Source organism: Mytilus edulis, chromosome 5, assembly GCF_963676685.1.
Source record: "Mytilus edulis chromosome 5, xbMytEdul2.2, whole genome shotgun sequence".
Taxonomy (NCBI): Eukaryota; Metazoa; Mollusca; class Bivalvia; order Mytilida; family Mytilidae; genus Mytilus; species Mytilus edulis.
Window position 1 is genome coordinate 36,175,883 of NC_092348.1, and position 13,991 is coordinate 36,189,873.

At 31.1% G+C, this 13,991-nt stretch overlaps 1 protein-coding gene across 1 annotated transcript in view; it reads left to right on the forward strand.

The window, feature by feature from the left end:
* The window catches only part of LOC139523559 (BMP-binding endothelial regulator protein-like), a 29,066-nt gene extending 16,626 nt beyond the window's left edge, over positions 1 to 12,440 (forward strand). Inside the window, exons 5-8 of the mRNA XM_071317679.1 lie at positions 2,637 to 2,742; positions 8,952 to 9,046; positions 9,510 to 9,624; positions 12,245 to 12,440. Coding sequence (XP_071173780.1) covers positions 2,637 to 2,742; positions 8,952 to 9,046; positions 9,510 to 9,624; positions 12,245 to 12,362 — 434 coding nt within the window. The 3' untranslated portion in view covers positions 12,363 to 12,440. The remainder of the gene's footprint in view (positions 1 to 2,636; positions 2,743 to 8,951; positions 9,047 to 9,509; positions 9,625 to 12,244) is intronic.
* Positions 12,441 to 13,991: the final 1,551 nt, after the last annotated feature.

The following is a 13,991-nucleotide window of genomic DNA, read 5'->3' on the forward strand; positions in this document are numbered from 1 at the left end:
TGTCTTTTAGATAACAATAACATAACAAATCCTTTACTTAACATATAAATCATGTGTCGATTGGATAACAATAACATAACGAATCCTTTACTTAACATATAAATCATGTGTCGATTGAATAACAATAACATAACGAATCCTTTACTTAACATATAAATCATGTGTCGATTGGATAACAATAACATAACGAATCCTTTACTTAACATATATATCATGTGTCTTTTAGATAACAATTACATAACGAATCCTTTGCTTAACATATAAATCATGTGTCGATTGGAAAACAATAACATAACAAATCCTTTGCTTAACATATAAATCATGTGTCGATTGGATAACAATAACATAACAAATCCTTTACTTAACATATATATCATGTGTCAATTGGATAACAATAACATAACGAATCCTTTACTTAACATATATATCATGTGTCGTTTAAAATTCAGGTGTCTTTTTGATAAGAATTACATAACGAATCCTTCACTTAACATATATATCATGTGTCGATTGGATAAAAATAACATAAAGAATTCTTTACTTAACATATATATCATGTGTCGATTGGATAACAATAACATAACGAATCCTTTATTTAACATATAAATCATGTGTCCATTGGAAAACAATAACATAACGAATCCTTTACTTAACATATAAATCATGTGTCGATTGGATAACAATAACATAACGAATCTTTTACTTAACATATATATCATGTGTCTTTTAGATAACAATTACATAACGAATCCTTTGCTTAACATATAAATCATGTGTCGATTGGAAAACAATAACATAACAAATCCTTTGCTTAACATATAAATCATGTGTCGATTGGATAACAATAACATAACAAATCCTTTACTTAACATATATATCATGTGTCGATTGGATAACAATAACATAACGAATCCTTTACTTAACATATATATCATGTGTCGTTTAAAATTCAGGTGTCTTTTTGATAAGAATTACATAACGAATCCTTCACTTAACATATATATCATGTGTCGATTAGATAACAATTACAAAATGAATCCTTTACTTACCATATAGATCATGTGTCGATTATAGAACAATAGCATGATGAATTATTAACTTTACATTTAAATGATGTGTCTTTTAGAAAACAATTACATAATGAATCCATAACTTAACATATATAGCATACATAGATAACAATTACATAAAAAGCATATGTCTTTTAGATAAAAAATACATAATGAAATCTTTACTTAAGGTCACAGATTTCAATAAAATTTTGCATTAAACTTAGGCTCGTTCAACTACAATTGAAAATCGAAAAATAATGTATTTATCTCATGCATCATTTGAAATATAACTGATTGAATTCTTTCAAAATGGGAGAAAATTTGAAAAAGGCACACTAAATCGGCGAAAAAACTTATTAAGTTTGTCCTAAAATCATCAAATCTATTAAAAACTACTCCATATATTTTTTTAAAAAAACTATATGTTGTTGACACAAAAATTTGCGTTGTAATGATCAAAATAAAGAAAGGGTCAGACTTCGTTTTTACAGTATTTATCATTTACAGATGTGTTCTTTGTAAAAATAACCTACAAAACGTCGAAATTATCGTAATGTCATCGCGTTGCAGGACGAAAAACGTTAAATTTTGAGGATGTTCACTTCTAATAAGGTAACAAATTGATTGTTAGACAAAACAAAGAAAGTGGTGATCATATAATAATAATTTATATCAGTAAAAAAGAAATTTATGTGTCAACGACATATAGTTTTCTTTTTTTAGAGATTTGATGTTTTTCAGCTAAAGGAGTAGGTTCAATAAGACCACATTTTGGCCCCAACATATATCAGCTTTTTAAAAATTATTATAATGTAAACTTTAAGCTATTTATTGGAAAGTATAATACTTTTGCTACATAAATATGGGATGTTTTTGACAATAAAATGCACATATATGGGGTACTAGCATCATTTCGTCATGTTAATTTACTGAAATCTTCACAATTTTAGTATTTAAGTTAAATTCTAGACGGTTTTCGTCTTAATTGGAAGTGGCCGCATTCGTGTTCATTCTTAATATTTAAATGTGAGTTGTATTTGATGATAATGCATAATAGATATAAAAGTTGAGGGTGAACACGGATGCGGCCACTTTCGTTTATGACAAAATATATCTGAAAAGTGACATAGTATGGCATATTTGATAGAATTTTCATATTTAAGCTTGGAAATGAGCGTCTGAAATGACTTTATCAGTTTAAATCTTTTACAAAAACTAATTGAATCGACTAAAGTAGCAACTTAGGTGTTTAAAAAGTGCACTAAATCTTTCATCAGATGATCCTGAAATTTGAGGCCAAAATGCGCCCTTACCGGACCTACTCCTTTATGAAGAATTTTCGTATGTATACAGTAAAGATTCCAAATATCTGACAAAAAGTCAAAAACAAGAGTATCGAACATTATATAATTTCTTAAGAATCCTATTACTCCTTTACCAAAAGCTAGATGCTGTACTTTCTACTTGAACTTGATTGTTTGGCAATTACTCGGGAGAAATCAATGGTTTGTCAAAAATGGCATTCTTGAAAATTAAAAAAGTTTGAAGAACTTTTGACAACTATATCTTTTGAATGTGTTACAGCTAAAGGTTGTTCATATAAAGGAGTTCATTACCAACATAATGCTAAGTGGAAAGATGGCTGTAAAGACTGTACTTGTGTCAACGGTCTCTACGATTGTGTGGATGAGTAAGTAAAATTGAGAATGGAAATGGGGAATGTGTCAAAGAGACAACAACCCGACCAAATAAAAAACAACAGCAGAGGGTCACCAACAGGTCTTCAATGTAGCGAGAAATTTCCGCACCCGGAGGCGTCCTTCGGCTGGCCCCTACACAAATATATACTAGTCCAGTGATAATGAACGCCATACTAATTTCCAAATTGTACACAAGAAACTAAAATTAAAATAATACAAGACTAACAAAGGCCAGAGGCTCCTGACTTTGGGACAGGCGCAAAAATGCGGCGGGGTTAAACATGTTTGTGAGATCTCAACCCTCCCCCTATACCTCTAACCAATGTAGAAAATTAAACGCATAGCAATACGCACATTAAAATTCAATTCAAGAGAAGTCCGAGTCTGATGTCAGAAGATGTAACCAAAGAAAATAAACAAAATGACAATAATACATAAATAACAACAGACTACTAGCAGTTAACTGACATGCCAGCTCCAGACTTCAATTAAACTGACTGAAAGATTATGATTTCATCATATGAACATCAGGCACAATCCTTCCCGTTCGGGGTTTAGTATCATACCATCATAACATATATGAGAAGAACATAACCTGTGGCATGCCAACAACTGTTTTTAGAATAAATGTGTTTAAATCCGATGCAAAGACCTTATCAGTGACTCAATATTAACGCCAAAATATGCAATCTTTAATGACTTGACAACAGTATCGTAATTATATCCCTTCTTAATAAGTCTATTCAAAGGTTTCGTAAGTTTCTGAGGTGAATACTGACACCTTTGTGCTTTATAAAGAATATTTCCATAAAAAATTGGATGTGAAATACCTGAACGTATTAGAAGTCTGCATGTTGAGCTATACTTACGAATGATGTCTTTATACCGATGATAAAATTTAGTAAATGTTTTGACTAGTTTGTGATATCGAAAACCCTGGTGTAATAATTTTTCAGTAATACATAAATTTCTCTCGTTAAAATCTAAAACATTGTTACATACACGAGCGAATCGTACAAGTTGAGATATATAAACACCGTAAGATGGTGACAAGGGAACGTCACCATCTAAAAACAGATAATTAACGATAGGAAATGAAAAATCATCCCTTTTATCATAAATTTTAGTATTCAGCTTTCCATTAGTGAAGTACTTGTTTTACATGAAAACTTGATTAGCTATGTTGTAAAATTAACGCGAGCCTTTTAATTTATTGGGAATTCAGATAATAGTGGGGTAACAGAAGTGTAAAAAGTCGTCTAGATCGCGAGTTTAATCTCCCCAAATAACACACGGCTAAAATGGTCTTATCTTAAAGACAAATATGTCTTCTTTATTTTTTGCCCTGTCGTCAGAATTTCGTGTGGTCACATTTTTCTAAAAAGTCGTTTTAATGACTAGTAGTATATTGGAGAGTTTCAACTCCATTTTTCAAAATGAAAAATTGTGTATGTTTGCTTACATTAAATTGAAATATTTTTTTCTGAAGCTATTTTCATATGTCAAAATACTCTATTTAGTATTTTATTTTCTTCTTATTTATAAAATTCGCTAAGTTTGGACAGTTTAAAATTGAGGTAATTTTAATTGAAAAATCAGATACAAACTTTAGTTTCTTCTTTATAGTAGTAATAGAAATTATTCCATAATATTTTAAGCATATAGTATTTCATAAAACTAATAACTTATAAAAATTTCGGAACCTAAATATGAAAACAAACGTAAGAAATCAATGGAAAAAGAATGGATTAAAAAAAATCAATTTCAACACGGAACTTAATCACTTGCTTTTCGTTACATTTTGTGTATTAGTCAATAATTTGATATATGAAATTACTACCTTTTTCGCTATTATATACAAATATTCTCAATTGAAGTGCACTAATATATGACACATACTTTGTTTGTATATGTTTTTATTCTATGTTTTTGTTATAAAACATCAAATATACTATTAAGAAAAGTCTGATTGTAAAATTCAAAATAATTGACGGATAGTTTCAGTAAATATTCCGTGACCTGTCAAGTCCGTTTAAACTTGCTCCCTTGAGTCCAAAGAAAAGACAAACGTCGTTACATTATATGCAGTGCTTAATATGGCAAAAAAAACTCGACTGAAATTTTGAGACAATTTACCAGTATAGGGAAGTCGACTTTTGTATCTGCATTGAATAAAAGATGGATGAGGTGAACATCAAGGGTTTTCATGCGATAGCTGTGAATTTGAAGAACTCCGTACAGGCTGTTTATCATCGTTCATGCTACAAAAGTTACACAAGTAAACATAATTGTTCCCTCTTTTAGAGCAAGAAAGCTTCTAATCTGATTTTTAATGACGACATACAATTATCGGAATGTTGTCCCTCAGTTTCGGGTGTTTGTACGTGTTCTAGAATGCAGTCGCTCAACTGGAGCGCTTGTATATTTTGTTGCAACAAAATTTTTTAGAAAGATCAAAAACTACGCAAGTTTGAATCAGATGAACGTATTATAGTAAGAAGTTTTATCCGTGTCAGATAAAGTTAAAGTTGGAATAGTTTCTCGTCCATCTTTTAAACTTCAAGCACTATGTCATTCTGGTTGCATTACAAAATATTTGCTAAAAATGAAAATAACAAACAACGTCAAACCCGTGGAAGTAGAAATCTCAGATCACGATACTGCTTTTACTAATTTTATTTGGGTTATTGACAACGATTCAATGGTGAAAAATTCCTCATGACACTGTTACTTGATAAATATAGATCTTTTCTTCCTACTGATTCTAATCTAAAAATGTTCTACTTGTAAAATGCAGTCTAAACTAATTGATTTCTATAGAAACTCGGTTGTCAAACAACTTCAACAAGTTCAAGGAAAATCTAACATAATATTTAGTAGCAACATAACTATTTCAGATGCCATATCAACTGCTAGTCAATTGAAAACTGACCTCAAAATATCAATGTCAACTGTATTAAACACAAATAACGGACAGACATTTCATTCCGCTGCAAGCATATTTAGAAAAGATATCGAAATATACAAAATTCCACAGAAGAATACCTAACTTCGGATGAATTGTCTCTTCCTTCTTCAATTCAGTCAATGCCTTCGTATTTATTGCAATTCATGTTATGGTTACTCGATGATACTGCAGACAGCCAAGTTTATTCTCAGATAATGGCACCAGAAAAATTGCGTAAATGCTTGGCAATTGTTGAGTCAATCGTTTATGTGGCCAAATTTATTTTTACTCCTTTTCATTTAGGATTGGCTTTACAAATGTACAATGAGTTTAATTGTTCAAAACACCTTGTTGAAACATTGAATGCCAATGGATTGTGTGCTTCTTGAAGTAAAGTGCGACGCTATCTAATAAGTGTTGCCGACCATGAAATTGAACGAATTCAAGATAGTGTGTACGTCTCGTATAATGTTTCCCCAGCATCTTTGCAGACAAGCATATGGATATCATCACACCTTCCTAAATCCCCTTTTAGATCTCCGTTAAATCTTGAATGAATTGATAGGGATGATTTGAAGCTGGTATTGTTTTAGGAACAAATGTCTTTGAACTTCCAATAATACCTTGTCTGTACTTGTAAAAAAACCATCTGTGCGCTCAAAATAACGTGTTTGCTTTAAGCAGAACCTTTCATTTGTAGAAATAGTATAACATGGCTTGTGACGGTTGATGAAAATGAAGATGATGGAGATAACGCTAGATTTTATATAAAGCTTGTTGCACTGGTACACACTGTCCCAGGTTAGGGGAGGGTTGGCGCGCATTTGAAAAAGTTAAACCCCGCCTTATTATGTAAAATGTATGTGTCTGTATCAAGTCACGAGACTGTAATGCAGTGATTGTCGCTTGTTTCTATACTATATTTGTTTCTTTCTTATTTATTTTGTACATTAATCTGGCCGTTAGATTTTTCGTTCGTTTTATATTTTTCATTTCGGGAATTGAAGACTTTGCAGTATGAATTTTACTCATTGTTGAAGTCCGCACGGCACCTATAATTGTTAATTTATGTCTCAGTTGGTCTCATTTGGAGAGTAGTCTCATTTGCAATCGTATCACATCTTCTTTTTTTGTATGGAATACTTTTGAAGTGTGTGGTACGTTGCAAGGACAAAAAGGGGGGTATATGTACAAAATCTATAGTGTAATAGATATCACCCAGAGTAAAATACACATCAACAGATAATACTATGGAAGCAGTAATAAATGTGAGAAAAAAAACAAAAGCAACGAGTAGTTGAAAAAAAAACCCTGAAGTATCTGCAAATTCAATTTGAGGTCATATTTGACTGTAGTGTTCTATTGCTTTGCTATGATACCTCACCCAATATGATAGTTTAAAAAATAATTTTAAGGTATTGTACTGCATGACACTTGATTTTTACCTAAAATTGAATTTTTTTATAAGGTTAAGGTGCTCTAAACATTTTATAGGTTAAAAACTTGATTTTTAAAGTTTTGTTTATAAAACGTAGTTTTAGGAACTTTTTGGATAACAAAATCTTAATGATTAAGGTTAATGTATAATAACAAACATTACTAAAGCCAAAACAGTATCGTTTGTGTTTAGGAAGAGTTTAAAAATAGAAAAAAAAATGTCAAAATTGAAACCTTCCAAAATTTTCACAGATATTTACATATGACATTTGACCTCAATTTAAAAAAAAATGTGACCATATCAAGTCCTGACGACAGGCATATTGTTGTATTACAAAGTTTCCTCTCTCCAATGATATCTTATATAGATGTGTGTTCGGTGGCGAGATTAAATTTTAAAAATCTGCCTTCAGTCACCGCACTATAATAGTAATAATTGAACTAATTTGATCGGGTTCTCTTTAACTGACATGATAAACGAAATAAAGTGGAACTTATGTGTATTTTTTAAAACATACTTTAAAAGGGATGTTTATAACTAAGTTGATAGTTTCATGTTCGTTACTAAAATTCCGCCAATCTACATCTTGAACTCTTGCGTTTGAGTTATCGTTCTTTAGAAAGATTCATCTCTTGACTTTTAATTATTAAGATGTATGTGTTCATTATGAGGTTGTATATGATTATTTCTGAATTGTATAATAAGGTAATATCTTATGATGAAACGTAAATAAGGTTATTATTATTTCACTTTGTCTTCACGGCTATTTATTCCGCGAAATGATTTGCATAGCGGGAAATGGGGCGTGATTAACTTGTCATACGTTGTCATTCAACGCAAGAAAATCAAAACAGTAAGCAAACTTTAGACTGCCCAGAGCTTGGACGTAAAACTTTGAGTTCCTCACTTTTTTAGAAAATTGGTTTAAATATTGGTTAAAGAATTAATATAAGGTTAATATTTAAGTAGATAATTATTGCCTATATTCTTAAATACTTTTAAGCCATTAAGCGATGAAATTCGCGACTTGGAAATACCGGAATCTAGGATTTAACGTTGAAAGTTATTTAGAGTCCGGGATTTGTCCTTAGCTGAATTGTTGTTACCGTTATTTATATGTAATTAATATTAAATACCGGGTTTGGCAAAATTCACTGACACACAGGTTATTTGTTTTATTTTGTATTTCGTCAGCTGTACTGATTTATTTATTTAATATTCGTAAATATCTATGTGAATAAATTGTATTGATTTTGTACTTTGATTTCGTGAAATACTTGCCATCATATTCTTTTCTTAAAGTATATTCAAACCGCTCGGAGTCAAAAGTTCACGAAAAGCTATTTAGAGTTTAGGTAGAACTGCAATATTCATAAAACATATCAAAGTAAGGGACCACAGTTTCCCAATCATTTGACAGAAGGCAGAGTTTACGTTTGAAGACGTAAATGTATTTGATTTTGTGACTCATTCACCAATTTATTTCATTTAAGTTTGGGAAGAAATATTTGTGTTTAACATTTATTGTGAACCTTGTAAATAGTTAGTCAAGTTTGAGATATTCGTGCATCTTCATATGTTCATGTTTGTAAAGATATCTATCAGCCATTCACATTTTTTATCAAAACATGAGTTGCACTTATTATATTGATTACATTTTCACTTATTTTTAATTTGACACATAGTGTCTTATGATAAGAACAAAACAGTCTTATATACATGTATATTTGTTATTTTGAAACCACTTACAAAATAAGAATTGAAATAAGAATAAATTTCAAATATGAAATTACAAAATTAAATTTTGATTCTAGATGTCCAACATTTGCCAATACTCCACCAAACTGGCAATTAGTGAAATCTAATGAAGGATGCTGTCATCCAGATTATCTGTTTGGAGTTGGTGAACGTGAGTTTTCATTTAACGATGTGTCAATTGATTGACTGTAAGTGTTTAACCCAACTTTCCACACTCTTTGCTAAATCATGGTGACTAGTTTTTATCGGTAGAGAAACCTGTAGAGCACGCAGAGAACTACAAACCTTGAAACGTTTTAGATTATAAGTCCCAAGCAACACGCTAGGAAGAATTTGAGAAGTTAGATATAACTATATATGCCCAATAATTGTAGCAGCTAAATATCAATTTAATAAATTAAATTTCAGAATATTTGCTGGCTGATTCATATTTTTTGTTCATATATTCATATATCTATCAATGACATCATTCAAGTGAAAAATTGTCTAAAATTGTTGTCTGTACTTTATAAGGTATATAAGCATAAGGTATATATCATGTATATTGTACTGGTTCAATATGATATTGGTAAAAATAATATATTACATTGCAGTTTAAACATTCTTATTTTCAGCGGCATGTCATTATGGTGGAAAGGAATATAAGCAGAATGAAACCTGGTCTGATGGTTGTACGTTTATCTGTGTCTGTACTGATGCCATGAATGGTCTATACCAATGTAAAGAAAAGTTAGTAGTATTTTCCAAGAAATATAAGTAAATTCGAATAGACCCCCATGTGGCCCGTACTTTGGGCTTATATTTCGAATTGGGATCTTATGATTATAACCATTGCGAATCATAATTAAAACAGTGACAAAGGAACAGGACTTTTTTTTTTTTTTTATAGATGTCAAAATAAGGACTGTTCCATAATGGTACCCAGAGAAGGCATTTTAAAACTTGACACCCACCTATATCTATAAAGAAACAATTTTAGAATTTCGTTTACATTATTCAAAAAATTAAAGATAACCCATTTGTTTGGCATGCATTATATATTAATGGCCCCTACTTCTTTTTGAGTTATTTGAAACAGATAACTATAGTCATTGAAAAGCTATATAAACATTTTAAACTCATGTCTGGTTACTTTTGCAATGTACAACAAAAATCCTTAATAACAAAGGAGTCTGTGCTACAAATATGTTCATTGAAATGAAAATGTATTCACATTATGTGCAGTATATATACCGATCTTAGCAAAATATTTCTGTAAATTTTTATATCCATAGTGTAATTATAACAGTATAATAATTTCTTTGAATTCAATTGAGATTATTACAGCAGTTATTCAAAAAATGAAGGGACACCACTGTTCCTTAGTTTTAAACGCAGTTTGGTTGTATTTATTATTTATTTTAAAAGGAAATAAGTTCCTATACCACACATCAGTAGTTCAATCGATCCTTGCTTTAAAAAAAAGATTTTTTGTTTTATGTTTATGCATTAATCGTTAAGCTCTTATTTATAAACTTATGCTGTCCTGGCCTTCGTTGTCTGTAATTTATACATTGGTTGATATTTTATCTTTTAATTTTAGTTTCTTGTGTTCAATTTGGAAATTAGTATGGCGTTCATTATCACTGGACTAGTATATATTTGTTTAGGGGCCAGCTGAAGGACGCCTACGGGTGCGGGAATTTCTCGCTACATTGAAGACATGTTGGTGACCCTCTGTTGTTGTTTATTATCTGGTCGGGTTGTTGTCTCTTTGACACATTCCCCATTTCCATTCTCAATTTTATTTATCTTTCTATCTCTTCAAGAAAGGATAGCTTATGTAAATTAGCGGACATTGTCCTTTCTTAATTCTTTTGGCCTTGGATGTGCCTTGTAAATGTAATGCTTTTTATTGAATTACTTTTTGTCAACGCTGCAACAATATTTCCACTTGTAAATGGGTTAGCTTAATTATTCTTTTTAGCAGTGAACATAACGATACAGACTAAAGTTATTAATCAACTTTGTTGGACCTTGATAGAATTATAGGGAACTTGAACATAAACTTGTTATGATAAAAAAAAAAGTAAAATCACAAAAAAACTGAACTTAGAGGGAAATGATCAATTCGGAAAATCCATAATCACATGGCAAAATCAAATAACAAAAAACAAAAAACAAAACGCATCAAAAACGAATGGACAAGAACTGTCATATTCCTGACTTGGTACAGGCATTACCCAGAGCACTTGGTTTTCTTCTTCTTTTTTCTGTGCTATTCTTGATTTTTAACAACCAGGAATGCTTTAAGCCATATATTTGAAAGTTAAACTATATATATAGAGCTAGTGAGGAGCTATATGACATAAAAACCTCAAGAATGTAAGATCAACATAGACTGTGCGAGTTAGATTTTTAGTTTCTTGATAATTTCTTGATTAAAAAAAGTTTTGTCAATGATTATGCTAGTACGGAAAAAATGACTACAGAGCCGATTATAACCTTAAGGAAAAGTAGTGTGAATAACCAATATGCTTAAAAAAATTAAAACAGTCAAGCCTGCTTAAGAGACCACCTGTATTTAGCAAACACCTGTTTTATAAGACCATTGTTTTTTGGATCCCTCTGTAACGCATTTCATATAAATTGAAGCTGTATTAAAAGACCACCTGTTTTAGAGACCTCTTTTTTGCTCTCCCGTAAGTGGTCGCTTAAAACAGGATTGACAGTAATTTGAAAGTTGTGTTGGTCTAAAGCCCTTTTATTATCATCAGTTTAAATTAGCGAAGGGATAATATCAATTGGAATTGAAATTATTGAGAGCTTAGCTTCACTTTACATTATGACCAATCTTCTATCTGGAAATCATGATAGAAAATGCGAGCTCTGAAATAACGTATCCAATATGATTGATATACTCAATATACAGGCACTACTAGAATTTGTCTGCACAGAAAGTTTGCAATAGTGAGGCTCGAATATTTTGGCGTCAATTTTCTCTCTCTCGTGAACTGACCCTCATTGTCATTTTTTAGATGTATGGCAATATGACACAGACTTAAATGTCTTTGTTGTATCTTTGATCTCAAGATTGGATATATGTGTTCAACATTGTCAATAAAAAAGAAAAAGTAGACAAAAACTGTTTCCCTATGGAATGCTGAAACTTCAGGGTTAATCACCTTTTGGAAATTGTAGAGAGAAACTTAGCTTTTATATGTCACTTTAACTCAGCAAAACGATTTTATTAGAATTGACAATAGTTCACTTAGAAAACGTGATATTTAAAACAAATGTATTCTGTTCAAATATATGAATAGAACACAAACTATTTACCGATATAGTATCAACTTTTATTCCATTTCAGATGTCCTAAATGGGATCTTCCTGACGTTTGTCACTGGAACCCAGCACCACCGGGTAAATGCTGTCGTCAACCAGAATGTCCACCACCTTATGTTATAACTAGTTACCCAGACAATTAGATGTTTCGCTTGACATAAGCAACTGTCAATTATAGAATATTGTTTATCAAAAAATATTAAAGTCTATTATATTTGTTATTTTGTTTAATGTATTTAAGAAGTGTTTTATATAATTGGACCATTTTATTAGTTCATCGTTGCAACAGGGATCTTCTCTGAGGTTATCACCTTTCTAGCAGTCAGCACGCTTATATTGACTTTAAATATCATCGATATGTTCATAAAAAAAATCTGTTTACGAAATGTAGAAGTATTATGTACACTGAAACAGTTTCCTATCACCAGGAATGACTAGCCATAACAGTTTGTTTCTTCAATGCTGTTGAACTTTTGTAATAAGAGAGTGGTGATCCATTTTGTCTGATTATAGGGTCATTGCTGAGTCTTATGTAGACGAAAACGCTTTCTAGAGTACCAAGTTATCAACATTTATAAAGTATTTGGGAGGAAAGAGTAAACATAAAGTAAATTAAATGTTTACACCTAGCAACTTACAGTCCGTGTGTGGCTGTAAGACTGCATTGTTTTTATGTAAATCTTCATATAATTTGTTATATGGTTTCATTGTTAAACGTGCTTCATTTAGTGACAGGTCTAAATACTGCTCGACTCCGTCTATCCATCCGCCTGTCCATCCGTCAGAAATAAATACATTTTAAAATTTTTGAATTCTAGGAAACGGACGGCTTTGGAATTTTGTCTGCAGCTTTATAATATATACTTCGTTAATTTTACTGACGTCATCATGAGCTGGTTGGCCATCATGGAATATAAGTTTCATAGATTATGGCGGATATGTTTCACATACCGTAATAGCAATCCCGTCTCCTTTTCCCCGAATGTGACCTACAAAGTTCAAGGTGGCACATGCGGAGTAGGATCTGCTTACCATCAGATAGAGTTCATGTTGCTCAGTCTAGTTTTCTATGATTTGTTGTATGTACTATTGCTTGTCTTTTGTTCTTTTTCCCACTTTTAGTCATAGCGTGGTAACTTCGATTGATGACTTTGAATGTCCTTCGGTATCTTTCGCCGCTCTATTAGAATACGTGTAACAAAATTTCAAGGACTTTACCCAATTTTAAAAACGTTTAAGCTATGTTTCAGTATATGTTACCGTGTATTTAAATATTTGATAATTGTTTTTAATATTTCTAGTTATGCATATTAACTTGAAAGCTGGATTTCAGAGGCAAAACTAAATTCAGTTGTCTGTATTTTACATTAACTCTGATTTTAAATATTATTTTTTCCATTTTATTATTAGTCCTTATCACAACTATATGTTTGCCAAATTATTAGCCTAGATAATTAAATAGTTTGTATAAAGTAAACGTGAAAAGAACGCACTTGTGGTCTCTCACTTTCAGATAAATAGACATATTAAGCATAAAGAAAAAAAATAAGGAACCATTAGTTAACCTATTAGAATAAATATTAATTCTTAAAATTATACATTTCTGTTAATATTTTTGCCATGTCTATAATTAAAAGAAGGTGGGTATGAATGTTAGTATTACAACTCTCCACAGGAGACAAACGGACACAGAAACTATAGGTCACTGTACGGCCTTCAGCAATAAAGAACTAGTGTTGATTGGAGAGAATGTTACGATGAAGATCAAAATA